This window comes from Engystomops pustulosus, chromosome 7 (assembly GCF_040894005.1).
Source record: "Engystomops pustulosus chromosome 7, aEngPut4.maternal, whole genome shotgun sequence".
Taxonomy (NCBI): domain Eukaryota; kingdom Metazoa; phylum Chordata; class Amphibia; order Anura; family Leptodactylidae; genus Engystomops; species Engystomops pustulosus.
In genome coordinates this window covers 37812262-37828588 of record NC_092417.1, presented here as the reverse complement: position 1 = coordinate 37828588, position 16327 = coordinate 37812262, and the positions used below count along the sequence as shown (strand labels likewise).

At 43.4% G+C, this 16327-nt stretch overlaps 1 protein-coding gene across 2 annotated transcripts in view; it reads left to right on the top strand.

The window, feature by feature from the left end:
• The window catches only part of GPR176 (G protein-coupled receptor 176), a 54536-nt gene extending 45276 nt beyond the window's left edge, over window positions 1-9260 (top strand). For both annotated transcript variants that reach the window (XM_072115477.1, XM_072115478.1), the window contains exon 3: window positions 1609-9260. In XM_072115477.1, the coding sequence (XP_071971578.1) occupies window positions 1609-2719 (1111 nt within the window). In that variant the 3' untranslated portion in view covers window positions 2720-9260. The remainder of the gene's footprint in view (window positions 1-1608) is intronic.
• The last annotated feature ends 7067 nt before the right edge of the window (window positions 9261-16327 follow it).

Below are 16327 nucleotides of genomic sequence, written 5' to 3'. Positions count from 1 at the left end.
AAAAATAAATCAAAACTCGCCTTTCTGGCGGCACCCGTAGATCTTCTGTGCGATCCATCCGGTATTGTTGTGCTGCACAACGGGGAAGGGGGGGCTATATACACTGGGGCAGGGGCTGGCAGGCTATATACACTGGGGCAGGGGCTGGCAGGCTATATACACTGGGGCAGGGGCTGGCAGGCTATATACACTGGGGCAGGGGCTGGCTGGCTACATACTGGAGAGGCTGTGACCAATGCATTTCCCACCCTCGGCTTATACTCAAGTCAATAGGTTTTCACAGTTTTTTGTGGTAAAATTAGGGGCCTCGGCTTATACTCGGGTCTGCTTATACTCGAGTATATATGGTAAATTATCTGCAGAGGCTACTGGGGCGTGTACTAGCCTGCCCAAGCACTGGTTGCTAAGGCTACTCCACGCCCCATTAGCCTCTGCTATTCATTTACATGTTACTAAAATAAAGTTTTTAACAAGTTAGGTTCCAGGATTATTAAATTACAGATTAGGGTAGAGGCAGGAGGAATCTACCATCAGATGTACTACTGATGGTATATTCCTCATGGTAGGTTTCCTTTAAAAGGAAATAAAAATCCTTCACAATAAACCAGGGACACTTACTCATGGCCTCCTTCTTTCTAAAATCAACTTTTAAGATTATGCTAATGAGACAGCCTCTGAAGCTGAAGCATGGTGGGGCTATGGTAAAGCCACCCAGAGCCCATCTGACTCATTAGCATAATTTTAAAAGTAGATTTTAGAAGGAAAGGGGCCATGTAGGCCAAAGATAAGAAAAATACCATTGTCTCGGTTCCTGAATGTAGAGGCTTGTATAGCACTCTGAGAGCTTCATGAGCCTAATAAGGAGTGCAGGTTTCTTGCCTGGTTCTGATTTTTCCTTCTGCTGCAGGTTACAATAGAGTTACTATACTGTGCATGTGCCTTGCATTGTGTATGAAAGAGACTTCAGAGGCTGAGATGATGTCAGCTTCAGGAGGAATAAAGAGTTTCGTTAATTGGTAAAGAGTTTCAGAACTTGGTGCCACAACACTTAGGCTACATTCACACGATGTATGCCCGCCGTACCGTAGCACGGTGGGCATACATTGGCGCTGCGGAGAGGAGCAGGGGATGAGCGCTGCTCACCCCCGCCCCTCTCCATAGGAAGATACAGCGAACGGCACCGTATCAAGGGAAAAGATAGGACACCGTACTGCACCGTACCGCTCCCGTACAGGGCCGTGAGCATATAGAAGTGTATGGGGGACATATATCGTCCGTATATACGTCCCCCATACATGTGTGTGAATGTAGCCTTAATTTGCAAATATGTAAGAAAAAACTATGGAAGATTCAGTTGCAGTAAAAGGATATGTTTGGAAAACTCTGTAGCCCTAAAAACCAATTTTTTCGTTTATATATCCTAGAGGAGATGGTAAGATTTCCTTTAAACTGGACCTAATATATCTTCCATGGACTCTGAAGTCAGGTATATGCTACAGAGATATTGCTGGAACGCAAGGAAATTGTCTATATTTTACAATATTATTCAGTTATTTAGCAAAACCATCTGTCACTTTAAATAAAGCCTGTCTTTTGCTCTCATTGCAGGTATTACTCCGTGCTGTATCCTCTTGAGAGGAAGATATCCGATTCCAAGGCTAGAGACCTGCTAATCTATATTTGGGCTCATGCCGTTGTTGCCAGTATCCCCGTTTTTGCTGTGACTAATGTGACTGACATCTATGCCATGTCAACCTGCTCCCAGTCTTGGGGCTACTCTCTGGGCCACTTGGTGTATGTACTGGTGTACAATGTCACCACCGTTTTAATACCCGTTGCTGTGGTTTTCCTATTTATGCTTCTCATACGCAGAGCACTTAGCGCAAGCCAGAAAAAGAAAGTGATCATTGCAGCTTTGAGGACCCCACAGAACTCCATATCTATTCCATATGTTTCCCAAAAGGAGGCGGAATTGCATGCCATGCTGCTGTCCATGGTCCTCATATTTATCCTCTGCAGTGTTCCCTATTTGACAATGGTTGTTTATCGCACTGTGCTCAATGTTTCTCATATCTCAGACTTTTTAATGCTTACTGCAATTTGGTTGCCTAAAGTTTCACTCGTCACCAATCCTCTCTTGTTCCTGACAGTCAACAAGTCTGTGCGCAAGTGTGTGTTGGGTACCGTTGTGCAACTTCATCGTCGGTACAGCCGTAGGAATGTGGTCAACCTAGGATCGGTGGCAGAGGTGAATTTGGAGCCAAGCGTTCGCTCAGGAAGCCAACTTCTGGAGATGTTTCATATTGGACAGCAACAAATATTCAAATCTGTTGATGATGAGGAGGACAATGAGGTGAAGTCAGAGGCTTCCAGAAGCTACAAACTGAAGGAAACGATGGCCAGTACCAGCCAAGAGGTAGAACAAACTTTGGTTCAAAAGTTAATCCCTCAGAGCACAGAATCATCTTCACAAGTGGCTCCCGTGATGAGTAGTGAAGCCGAAATACTTAATGATAAGTACTCCATGCAGTTTGGATACGGGCCCTTTGAGTTGCCCCCTCAATGGTTGTCTGATAAAAGAAATAGCAAGAAACGTCTTTTACCTCCTCTCGGAAATACCCCCGAGGAGCTTATTCAGACCAAACAGCCTAAATGTAAGGCTGAACGCAAAATAAGCCGGAACAATAAAGTTTGTATTTTTCCGAAAGTGGACTCCTAGCGCAGCCTAGTTACATAATCCCAAAAAAAAGATCCTATGGATCTGAGCTCCAGTCTTGTTACATATGCCAAATAGTGTACATGACAGGAAGGAGATGCACAATCAAAGTGTTCCTTATTACGATGGACGGGTGGATTTCCTCTTGTGCGCTCTCTGTGCAACTTTGACATTCTGTGACAAAAGATTGCTTCAGACTCCTATGGTGCTGGAAGAGAGTGCTGGTTTCTCAGTCTCAGATATACTGATCCTTCATGCTCTCTTTTTATCAAAACTTGACATAAGAACTTGAGTGGTACATGCCCTATGTGTAAATTGTTATTCCGCAAGTAGAGCCTCAGGTTACTTCCATGTGATACAAGAATCTATGACTTATGACTGTAGCTTGCAGTAACATATGAGTATTTCTAATTGTTTTCACTCTGCTGAGCTCCATCAGTTCTCAGTACATCCGCAGGAATAGGGCCATTTCAGTTTTGCTGTTACACATACATCAACACATTCTGCAGATAAGTATATAGATCGGTATCCTCAGGGGGTACTGTTTACTTCGCGGAAATGTCAGATGGCGTACACTGTCTTATAGTCGATGCTCCATGTGAAAAGGTGAGCAAATTAATTCTACTTCAGAAGGAAGAAAACTAATGCCACTTATAAGTAGCAACCCTGTAGGTCAATACTTGGACCCATGTATGATGCGTGTGCAGAAGGGGGAATCTAATACAGTGTCGTTTTTTTTAATAAATGGACAAAATAAAGGACATCTACCACCAGGATGAAGGATTGTAAACCAAGCACACTGACATATTGGTGTCTGCCCCCTCTGGCAGGATTCGCTCTTTTTTAAGCTTCCTATGTTGATGTTTTAAAGCAGTGATGACGAACCTTTTAGCAGTCGAGTGCCCAAAACCCCCCTTATTTATCGCGAGGTGCCAACCAAGAATTAAAGCAGTAACTTATTGCTCTGTGTTCTTCAACAACTTTCAATCATATTTGCCTCCTGATGACACCAACACAGTAGAAAGATGGAAAATGTGCATAATTTGAGCTTCTTTCCAGTGTCCCCCTGTTCACAGAGAATCGTGGGGCCAGCAGGAGGTCCTCCAAAGATAATTCGGCCCTTTCTATTCATTCTCCCTCTTCCTACAGTCCCAAGTAGCCAAGTAAGTATAAAAATATGACTGGAAGCAGCATCTTTTAACTTGCTTGGAACTTCAGGAAGATTCTTTGAGTCTTGTCTGGTGTGCTGGGGCAATGTCCCGGGTGCCCACAGAAAGAGCTCTGAGTGCCGCCTCTGGCAGCCATGCCATAGGTTCGCCACCACTTTTTTAAAGAATAAAAGGCTTTAAAAATTATACAAATGTACCTGAGGAGCTCCTGGCTTCATTAACACTAACAGGGCATAAGAAGCTAAAAGAAGAGCATATCCTGCCAGAGGAGGCACACACCAGTATGTCAGTGTGCTTGGTTTACAATCTTTCATCCTTGTGGTAGATGTCTTTTAAATATAAAAAAATAGAAAATTCTCTTTTTCATATTTATCCTATAAAATATGAAAATAAGTAATCACAACACCAGAAAATGACTCACTCACCTAACTCCATGAAATAAAGGAACAAAAAAATTTGCTAAAAAATTACAGATACTACAAAATTTCTAAATAAAATCGACAGCTATTCCGGCAAAAAACAAGCCCTCACACAGAAATGTTTAAAAAAAATTGTTAGAGTTAAATTAAAAGAAATATATATTTTTTAATGTAGTATACCAAAACTGTATCCATTTGGCATTGCTATAGTAGTAACTGAAAGGATAAAGTTATATAGGGTTACTTAACATACGCCGACGCATGAACATGGTCCTGATGTTTCGGGTGGCCGGCTGTGCACCATTTATTTTAGACAGATATTTTGGGGCTCTTCCCTCTTCCTTAGAGAACACTATATGGGTAAACTAGATGAGATGTGATAAATGAATACAATTTAAGTTATTCTTCTCCCTTATGGGGTTGAACTAAGTATTTTTGCATCAGTTACTGACCATGGAAAATCTCACAATTGTATAAACTTATAGTATATTATTTCATCTATCTGTATGTTTATGGAGCGTGGGTTGGATCTAGAGTAGTGAGAAGAAACGCACTGAAACATGGCAAGAACATAGACGCTCTCAGGACCAGAGAGCTCACAACAACTTCTCCACCGAATTCCTGATATGAAATGTATAAGTGGTGTACCACAAATTCTAATTGGTATAAGCCATCAATGTGTAACTATTTACTTAAACAGTCCCTTCATTTTTGTGTGGGATTATCAATTATGGCAGTTGTGAAATTCATGGAAAGCAGTAAGTTTTCCCTAAACTTATTAAAAAGTCACCATTAGCTCTCAGATGAAAGGAGAACCTCAGCTTGGTTCCATCTGTGTATCTTGTGAAAATATTTCATACTGTTACAGTCATATTCCTTCTATAGTTTAAGCTCAGCGCTGTTTCTCATCGGAAGACCTACAATAAGGGGGCACTACATGACAAACTCAGTATCTATCCATAACAATTAGACCAGTGGGGCGCACCTATGGTATGGGTAGCACTCAGCCATCTCTGTGGGCACCCAGGCCGTCACCCCATCACATAGTTTTCCAGACAGGTTGAGTGACTCTGCGCCTCCTCCTGCAGTCCTGGGTTGCCCAGGATGTGCTGCGTTCAGCGTTATTTTTCTGCCACACTTCCCAGGCTTCCTGGCACAGCAGACGGATCAAGGAGGTGTGGACAGGGCTGGAAAATCATTGGAGATACTGCCCTTCATTCTTCCTGCTCATGGGGAACCTGGAAGGAAGTAACAATAATAATCCAAATTTCCCCTCCTTCTTTCAATGATATTAGTGTCCTCAAGATGCCAATACAATTGAAAGCTGTGGCAGAGCGGGAACCACTAAGTTGATGATTAAAATGCCATGCAGGAATTATCTAGGGACCTAAACTTACTTTTACAGAAGGGGTTGTCCACTTTCAGCAAATAATTAGGATTGTTTGTGTAATGAAAGGTTATTGTCACGGGTGCTCTACTGACCCATGTCTCAGGTCACGGGCTCACCTGTGCCCCTCTCCATGCTCCAGCGCTGTGCCCGCATCACTTAACTGTCTCCGTTCCTGTTCCGTTACGGGCACGCCATTTCTTAGGGCGTGCTTCAAAAAATTTAAAGGGCCAGCGCACCATTGATTGGTGCTGGCCGATCCCAGAATCCTTCATAAATGAGCCTCTCCCTGCACACCCCGCCGGATCTTCATGCCTCTTGCCTTAGTGAAAAGCTTCTCCATATGTTCTGTGATTGTTTGGTGAATTCCCATTGTGACCCGGTTTTGTCGCTGACTATGTTCCTTTGCTGCCTGCCCTGACCTATTGCTACATCCCCGACTCTGATCCTGTGCTGCTTTGTCCTGACCTTCTGCCTGTACCTCGCCTTAGCTGCCACCGCTGACAAAGTCATGCCTGTGGAGCGATCTGAATGGTATCCCGCCGCAGCTAGTCCAACCCTCTTTGCGGCGGGCTCTGGTGAAAACCGAGTGCCACATAGACTACGCTCCTAGTTGTCGGCCTACGTCATTGTCCACTGTGGTACAGTGGGTCCACTACCCATGGAGACTGACAGTTATACAATTTTCCAATATACTTTCTGTATCAATTCCTCATGGTTTTCTAGATCTTTGCTTGCTGTCCTGCTATAGACATGTCTATGTTTAGTTGCAGTGGATAGAAATCTGTCCATGGTCTTGTGATGGACATGCAGGCGCGCGATCCTTTAATATCACAGAGAGTAATCAGAGCCACATTATACTAGCGGCTCATGCACCTGTCTGTCCATCACATCACCATGGACAGATTTCTATCCCCTGGAAGTAAGAATAGGACCTTCCTATAGAAGGACAGAAATATCTAGAAAACTGTGAGTAATTGATACAGCAAGAATTGGAAAATCATATAACTTTTTCTTACACCATCTTAACCATATCAATAATTTTCAGAAAGTGGAAAACTCGTTTAAGTAAATTCCAAAATTTTCAAGCTAAGTAGAATACAATGGGGCAAATTTACTTGCCCGGTCCCGTCGTGATCCCGCGATCCAACGAGGATTTGGGTCCGGCGCAATTCACTAAGATGTGCGCCCGAGTTCCTGTATGTGTTGCTGCTGCACCGAGGTCCGCCGGAGTTCACCTGCTTCTTCCTGGTGCATGTGAGTGCTTGTTCTTGCGACACAATTCCTTTTTTAAATTCTGCGGTTTGTCTGAATCTGTCGGGTTGTCCGATGGCCACACCCCACAATTTCTGTTGCGTGCAAACCAGCGCCGATGCACCACAATCCAATCGCGTGCGCCAAAATGCCAGGCCAATTCGCAGCAAAATGGAAATATTTGGGAAAAAAGTGCGGCATTCGGACCCTTAGTAAATGAGCCCCAATATATTCACCCTACCCTGACATCTTGCTTCTGTGGTATAGCCCCTGTTTACTCTGTTTTTGGTCCTGGTAGTGAGGGCTAGGGGCAATCACTGACCTCAGAGGTCACATAATAGGGCTCATTTACTAAGGGTCCCGGAGCGCATTTTCGTCAGGTTTCCCGACAATTTCCGTTTTGCACTGAATTGCCCCAGGATTTTGCCGCATTGGCGCCGGCTTGCATGCAACAGAAATCGGGGGTCGTGGCCGTCGGAAACACGACAGATTCGGACAACACGCAAGATTCAACATCTAGAATTTTGTCGTAAGACACGCACTTCCAGGCACCAGGAAGAAGAAGGTGAACAACGCGGACCTCGGCGTGGAAGAGACGGATGCAGGAATTTGGGCACACAATCTTCATGAATGGCACCGGACTTCATCCTCGGCGGACCGTCCGAATTGGGGATCGCGACAGGACCAGGTAAGTAAATTTGCCCCAATGTGTGAGCAACGGCATCACTGCCCCTTTAAAGATTAATTTGCCTTTGGATAACGGATATGCTCGCCTTACCCTGTCATTATCAATGTAATTGTTTGCATTGGTAAATTTCCTCATCTTCAGGCAGCTTTTAACTCTTGCAGGCATTAAATATAATGTAAAACTTTGTAAAATTATAGTTTTTACAACTGTGCACTAGCCATGCTCTCATACCATAATACTGTTATATGTAGTATCTGGGTATGGGTTTGTATAAGTAAATGTAAGCTAACACTGTTCCCCTACCCCAGCAGTGGTCCATGAGATAAGCGTACAGGGGTCACTGTCATCTCTAGTTCTCATTTATTTAAAGGGATTGGGGCATATTTATCATACGCTGACGCTCGTGCGCCAGCCTATGATAGCCCAGCCGCTGTATATTCGCAGCCCGATACATCAAGAGGCTTCTGCCTGGCGTAGAAAAAACCGCAGCCTGCGACTTTTCACATATGAAAAGCACAAGCAGTGCCCGGGTTATGTACAGTACAGCTCCTTCATACCTTCTCTCTGCACAGAGCATATCCAACTAAAACCTCAATGGGGCACATTTACTAAGAGCAGTGCAGTGTGTACTATGTGCAGTTTGGCTGTGCATTGTGCAGAGGGCGCCAGATTCAGGATTTGTGGCGCACGATCTTCATGAATCTAGTGCCCTCCACAAAGCTGCTGTTAAGCATATTACTAAATGCTGTGAGAGTAGAGTTCAGGCAAGATGGTGGCTCCCATAAACATGGAAATAAATTAGAACAAAAATTGTAGAATCAGGAAATAGAAACATATCAGAAAAAAACTACTGGTAACTCAAAACAAAAAATTGGTTACACTTTGGTGAAAAAAAGCCCCATTCAGTTCCATATTTAGTTTTTTGTTACCTTTTTGGTGCATTTGTGGTGCTTTAACCATGGACACCAAGGTTGCTCTTTATAAATGAGATTTTAGTCTATATATAAGGACTTCCTCTATTTGATAAAAAATGTAAAAAAGAAGAAAAACTTTTCCAATTTTTAAGGTCCTTTTAAGGCAGGATAAGGACAGTTTTGAAGCTGATGCCTTAGTGCTCTTACTTGTTATGTGTTTTATCTATGGTCATGTGTTCTGCACCAGCAATAGTAACAAAGTGTGATGAGACCCTTCTATTGTAGACGTCTTGCTGTATAAAGTCCAAGCTGGTCCGTTTTTACAAACAGGTTGAGCTGAGAATCTTTTGTAATTCCTGGTTTTTATTTTTGTATAAAAAGCAACATAACAGTGCGGGCACAATCGATCATTGATCAATTTCTGTGTCTAAAGATTAGGTGACACAGCATGGGGGTAGTAGTGCCTGCATACTGTCTAATGCTCATCAGCACTGTGATTCACTCCGAGAAAGAGCATGAAGTATCAGGATGTATCCGGACAATGATGACACTGATCTTTTAGTGCATGCGTGTAAAGGAAAGGTCTTTTCTATTATTGATAGAAATAGTTTATCTTATTAATTTATATAAACCTGACTGTCTTTGGTTACATTCATTGTAATATGCACATTGAATAGTTGTCCCATGCTCTGTCTGCTGTATGTTGCAATAAACTTCAGTTGAATGATTTGTCTTCCCTGTCCTTCTTAATTGTTGGAAGGGGTGGATTGGAAATGTAATATAGACCTGGATATTTTCAGCAAATTACTATTGGTTAAAGGGGCTGGCCACTTACTTTAACAGGTATCAGACGCTAATAGGCTCACCCATATTATTCTTATCCTACTAACGTTTCCCATTCTCTGCCAGGAGGCACTGATCATGTGACTAGCTGTCAGCAGGACTCAGGACTTCCTCTGATGTTCTTTGTCCTGCTGGCTTCCGGGCAGGTGTAGGGGGCCATCTAGTGAAGTCATTATTGTCTATGTGCCACCTCCGTTATAATCAATGATTGGAGGGGTGTGCGGATGTATGACTGCACAGCCCCCTCCATCTGCCGTAAGCTGGTAATAGACTGGACAGCACAGGAAGTTTTTTCTGGTGTACAAGCCAAGAAATAGTACCAATTCCTGGCGCACGTCAAGTGTATGTGGATGTGCATGAAGGGGGCATGTCCAGCGGTGGTTCGGGCCAATGTGTGGCGCTCCTGCCCTGTGCCTCCTCTCACTGCTTCTGGAATTGGAGCAGGTTATAGCACAATGCTATGCCAGGCAGGATCTTTTGCCCATCAACACAGTTGCCCAATGGATATATTAGGAAACCATAGCCTCTAGATATATGCAACATGTGCGGAGGGTACAGGGCTGCCGTCATAGGCGGGAGCAGGTGGTCTATGTGGCCTATGTTTTCAGCTAAGAGTTCACAGATCCTGTTGTTCTTTGAGTTGTGTGCAGGACCCCATTCTTACCTGCCAAGTTCCTTTCCTTTTGATTGCAAATATACACTCACCGGCCACTTTATTAGGTACACCATGCTAGTAACGGGTTGGACCCCCTTTTGCCTTCAGAACTGCCTCAATTCTTCGTGGCATAGATTCAACAATGTGCTGGAAGCATTCCTCAGAGATTTTGGTCCATATTGACATGATGGCATCACACAGTTGCCGCAGATTTGTCGGCTGCACATCCATGATGCGAATCTCCCGTTCCACCACATCCCAAAGATGCTCTATTGGATTGAGATCTGGTGACTGTGGAGGCCATTTGAGTACAGTGACCTCATTGTCATGTTCAAGAAACCAGTCTGAGATGATTCCAGCTTTATGACATGGCGCATTATCCTGCTGAAAGTAGCCATCAGATGTTACAGGGTACATTGTGGTCATAAAGGGATGGACATGGTCAGCAACAATACTCAGGTAGGCTGTGGCGTTGCAACGATGCTCAATTGGTACCAAGGGGCCCAAAGAGTGCCAAGAATATATTCCCCACACCATGACACCACCAGCCTGAACCGTTGATACAAGGCAGGATGGATCCATGCTTTCATGTTGTTGACGCCAAATTCTGACCCTACCATCCGAATGTCGCAGCAGAAATCGAGACTCATCAGACCAGGCAACATTTTTCCAATCTTCTACTGTCCAATTTCGATGAGCTTGTGCAAATTGTAGCCTCAGTTTCCTGTTCTCAGCTGAAAGGAGTGGCACCCGGTGTGGTCTTCTGCTGCTGTAGCCCATCTGCCTCAAAGTTCGACGTACTGTGCATTCAGAGATGCTCTTCTGCCTACCTTGGTTGTATAGGGCGGCACGGTGGCTGAGTGAGTAGCACATCTGCCTTGCAGCACTGGGGTCCTGGGTTCGAATCCCACCCAGGTCAACATCTGCAAAGAGTTTGTATGTTCTCTCCGTGTTTGCGTGGGTTTCCTCCGGGTACTCCGGTTTCCTCCCACACTTCAAAAACATACTGTTAGGTTGTTTAGATTGTGAGCCCTATGGGGACAGGGACCAATTTGACATGCTTGTGCAGCGCTGCGTAATCTGTGTGCGCTATATAAATAAAGAATTATTATTATTATTATTATTATAACGGGTGGCGATTTGAGTCACTGTTGCCTTTCTATCAGCTCGAACCAGTCTGCCCATTCTCCTCTGACCTCTGGCATCAACAAGGCATTTCCGCCCACAGAACTGCCGCTCACTGGATGTCTTTTCTTTTTCGGACCATTCTCTGTAAACCCTAGAGATGGTTGTGCGTGAAAATCCCAGTAGATCAGCAGTTTCTGAAATACTCAGACCAGCCCTTCTGGCACCAACAACCATGCCACGTTCAAAGGCACTCAAATCACCTTTCTTCCCCATACTGATGCTCGGTTTGAACTGCAGGAGATTGTTTTGACCATGTCTACATTCCTAAATGCACTGAGTTGCCGCCATGTGATTGGCTGATTAGAAATTAAGTGTTAACGAGCAGTTGGACAGGTGTACCTGTATATATACACACTTTCCCGTTATATATCCAGCCCACCAGAAATTCTCCCTGCAGCGGGCTCAGACTGTCTGCAAACTTTCCAACCCAACCATTGGTATCCCAGAATGTGTCCGTTTACAAGGGTTCAAGAATATCCATTGCCCCGGACAGAGACCATAATTCCCACAAAAAAAAAATGTTCCTTGTGTCATCCGTATGAATTCTGTTTTTGTGGATCCACAAATAATATCACTAACCTGTCCCAAGCTCTTGAATGATCACATGATTGTGTTAGCAATTAAATAATCTGCTAATACAGATGGCACACGGAAGACACATGTGTGGTATCTGTATTTTTAATGTTCCTACATAATAATACTACCATGGCACTACAGCCTGCCATAATCAGCCAACCCTAATTAAATATAGATCATGTAGGGGACAATGTCTAAGGCCCGTTCCACGCATTGTAAGTTACAGGTGGCATTTGCTCCCAAAAAATGAATATTTATAGTTATTTAAATCAATTCACTTATATAATGCAAGCCTATTAGAGTCAAGTCAGTTTGTTAGCACCACCTAGTGGACAAAGTGGTGGTTTCAGGACATAGCAGTGATACAAAAGATTTAGGACAGAAGCACACAACTGAATGCAATGAATGCAATATTTTTTAATGCATCAGTGCCCATGGGGGTTATTTTAATGGACAACCAATGATTCATTTGAAAGCTGTGCTTATCTATAAAAATAAAGTCATAAAAAGTAGTGCATGTCCTAATCAGATCACTCATAGAGGATCTGTTAAAAAAGGAAACCACATGAAGGGTCCAACTTGCTGATTGGTGGGGGTCTCAGTGATGAGATCCCCACAGATCATGAGAACGGGAGATCTGATGGGGTCAGACACCTCGTTGTTCCCCTAAATGAGCTGAGCTATGGAGCTGACGAAGATTGCCAAGCGCTGTTCTCATCTCGGGGGGGCGACAAGGGGTCCGACAGGGTTACATTGGATCCCCCCGTTCTCGTGATCACTGAGACCCCCACCAATCAGCAAGTTAGACCCTATCTATGGGAAAGGGCCTAACTTGTTTTGTGGGAAAACCCCCTTTAACATCCATATTTCACAGCCAATTTAGGGGCTCATGCACATGAAGCGCTCACCTGCACTAAATGCAATAGGGAACGTGTCTCCACCAGGGACCACATTTTCACATATAAAGGCAGGTTATAGAAGCCCATTACAACTGCAGTACAAACTGCTCCATCCATCAGAACTATAATCCATACATCATAACGTTCCTTGTTCTTTATAGAATTCAATGTTACAAATGTCTTTCCATTGGTAAATTTTTTTCTATGGTGAGATTTTACATTTTGGGTATCTATACACATGGGAAAGCACATGGATTACTTCAAACCCCGTTTACCAGTAAATTAATTAATAATAAAAAATATCAATACCTTATTAACATATCGGAATATTTGCTTGGTTTATTAGATTTATTTATAGTTACCTAATGTCTACGCTGTCTGTAGTTTCCCGTAGTAAGGCTGGATTCACACTGACGTATGCCCGCATGGCATACATCCGGCGCCATGGGGAGGAGGGGTGACCCGTCCCCTCTCCATAGCGACCCATTGCGCACAGCCCATAACATGAGGAAAGTTAGGACATGTCCTATCTTTTCCCCAGAACGGTATCGCTCTGTGCGCCCATTGCCTTCTATGGGGGGGGGCGTCTGTACGCCCGCAACCTTGCCTCCGAACATACGGTCTTGTGAAAACAGCCTAAGGGTCAGGTCCCTACATGGTACACTTAGTGCAAACCATGTATGATACTGTAATTATCCTGCAGTTATTTGCTGCAATAATATCTGTATCTGTAATATCTGTAATAATCCCCTTTCAAAACAAACAGAACAATGCCTATATTGTGATACTCATAATTATATATTTTCCAGTAGAGCTACTTGTCAGCAGTACAATAGGGACTGAGCCCTTACTTTTTTATGTCTGCCCCAAAACTTTACCCAGTGCACGCTGCTCCTACTTCCCATGATGCCTTGCGTTCCACTGGCTCATTATAATGAATATGCAGAAGCCATTCAGCCTCGGGTCCGATAAATACCATGTCATGGCAACTGATCGCCGCCCCCCGATGACGGACCGCGGTTATTAGCGGTGGGGGTTTGCTGCAATATGCAACAAACCCCACCTGTGTATGAAGAAGGCTCAGCCCGTGAGCCCTCTTCATACACCCTCAAACATCTGCGCCGTACACATACGGTGCGGAGTGTGAAGGGGTTAATTAAAGTTTACATAAGCGGGCAGAGGTTTCAAACCCATTTCGGACACTCACTGAGCATGACAAGCCTGAGAAGAGGAGTGGGCAGATATATCAATTTGGCCAGATGACGTGGATCAGGGAGATCAGAAGAAGGATGCCCTTGTGCTATTAGGGTCTATGGGAACCTGTCAATACCTGTTTTTCTGAAAAAGGTGGTGACAGGGTACCCTTAAATTTTTAGAAATGTCCTAATATATCCAAAAAAACTTTATCTAATGAACAGTCTCCTCAGACGATGGGATGTTACTTCCATTTTCCAGGGGACATCACTTCCTGTGGGGAACCACCTGGGGGCTTTTTTCCATTTTCATGGGAAACCTCTGTAAAGATTCATTTTGATTGCCATAATTGAAGTGTGACAAGAATTGAAGTGTGCTAAGAATTTTCTCCCATAAAAAATTACTTTTAAATTTAAATTTATCTGATTCTCTATATTAACTAATAGATGTGTAATTTTTTAACCTTTTTCAACCCAGCCATGCAACTTTGTTAAGATTGAAATCTCTTTTAACAGTAAGTCAAGATTCCCACTTACCTCTGATATAGTTTGTCCATTTCCCTAGGCCACTCATCATTTTGATGATGTTCTTCTTCTAACTTATTATTTTGAAATGATGTTAATGCTTCTCCTTGCTGCATAAGATTGTCTGTCTGAATCGTGGAGCGTAACAATTATATAAAGTTGCAGCAGGAGACTTCGGAGAACCCAGAGGAGGATAGCATAAAAGTAAGAGAGCAATTTAAATATTAAAAGGTAATTTGACTTGAAATGTTTTAAGATTTTTCAAATAATACAATTTATACATGGGGAATATGTATAAATTATGTCTTGCTTTGAGAGAAGTACATACTTTAAGTCAGGCTACAGTTGGGATTATCGTTTGATTATAGGAAACCCATAATACTTGGACATAGGTCAAAGTCTGCTAGTGCCCCTAGAGCAGTGATGGAAAACCTTTTAGACGCTGAGTACCCAAACTACAACCAAACCTCGCATATTTTTCGAAAAGTGCCGATTCGACAATTTAAGCAGTAACCGATTACTTCCTACCCTGTTACGTGTTTAAATTGCATAGGCACCTGAGGACACCAATAAAGTAGAAATAAGGAGAAGTTTGGATTATCATGGTAGCTTCCTTCTAGGGTTCTGGGATGCTTTGGACTGCAGGAGGCCTTGAGTCCCGTCTGGCGAACTCTGCGCTGGGGTGATGGCGTAGGTGCCCATAGAGAGGGCTCTGAGTGCCACCTCTGGCACCTGTGCCATAGGTTCGCCACCACTGCCCTAGAGGAATCAGTTAGAGGAGGTCCTCTCTGACTTACTAAGAGGTTAGAGCAGTGGTGGCGAACCTATGGCACAAGTGCCAGAGGTGGCGCTCAGAGCCCTTTCTGTGGGCACCCGGGCCATCGGCCCAGCGCACCAGAAAGGATTCAAAGAATCTTTCTGCAGTTCGAAGCAACTTCAAAGATACTGCTTTCGGTCATATATTAAAGTTATTACTTTACTGCTTGGGACTGTAGGAAGAGAGAGAAGGAGTAGACAGGGCTGAATTATCTCTGAAGGACCTTCTGCTGGCCCCACGATTCTCTGTGTACAGAGGGACACTGGAAAGAACCTAACGTGATGCAAATTTTCCACCTTATCCTCAGGAGGCCAATATGATCGAAAGTTGTCAAAGAACATGGAGCAATAAGTTACTGCTTTAATATTTCGCTTGCACCTCGCGATAAATAAGGGGGGTTTTGGGTTGCAGTTTGGGCACTCGGCTTCACCATCACTGGGTTAGAGCAAGCTGCAGCTATTGGGCTCATGGGTTGGAGAAGTCCAGGCAAGTAACTCTGTCTCTTGCTTTCTGATGTAGATCTGTATTTTCTTGAAGTAATCAGTAGGGGTTAAAGCAAACCTGTCCCTAGGAATGTCATTTTTAGCTGGTGACAGGTCCCAATAGCTTATGCTGCTGCCATTACTTTATAAAACTTTATTTCACATTACCTGACACATTAGTGTCTAATGACTTTACTCTTTACAGACAGTCCCTGGCTAATCTAATCTCCTCAGGGGGATGAATGATCAATGGGAATAGGCTCCTGATATGGAAATAGTTCATCATTAGCCTCCTTATCTGTCTGAAGAGGAAGGACTTCAGAAAGCTTTTAGATCCACTGCACAGAGAAGCAGGCACAGAGAAGCTGATTTACTTAATGAAATATAATACAACGTTTACTATTGTAGATTTATAAAAAAAACAATTCCCTCAAAATTTTTGTTCCACTTTAAGGCTTCACTTCTGGATTTTTTTTATTTAAGATAAGACATTGTAGTTCCCAAGCTAATTAGTCAAATAGCAAACTATAAATTAGATTATAGGTTCTTAAGTCACATATGGCAGTTTTTATATTGTTGGAGATACACTTTAAATATGTTCA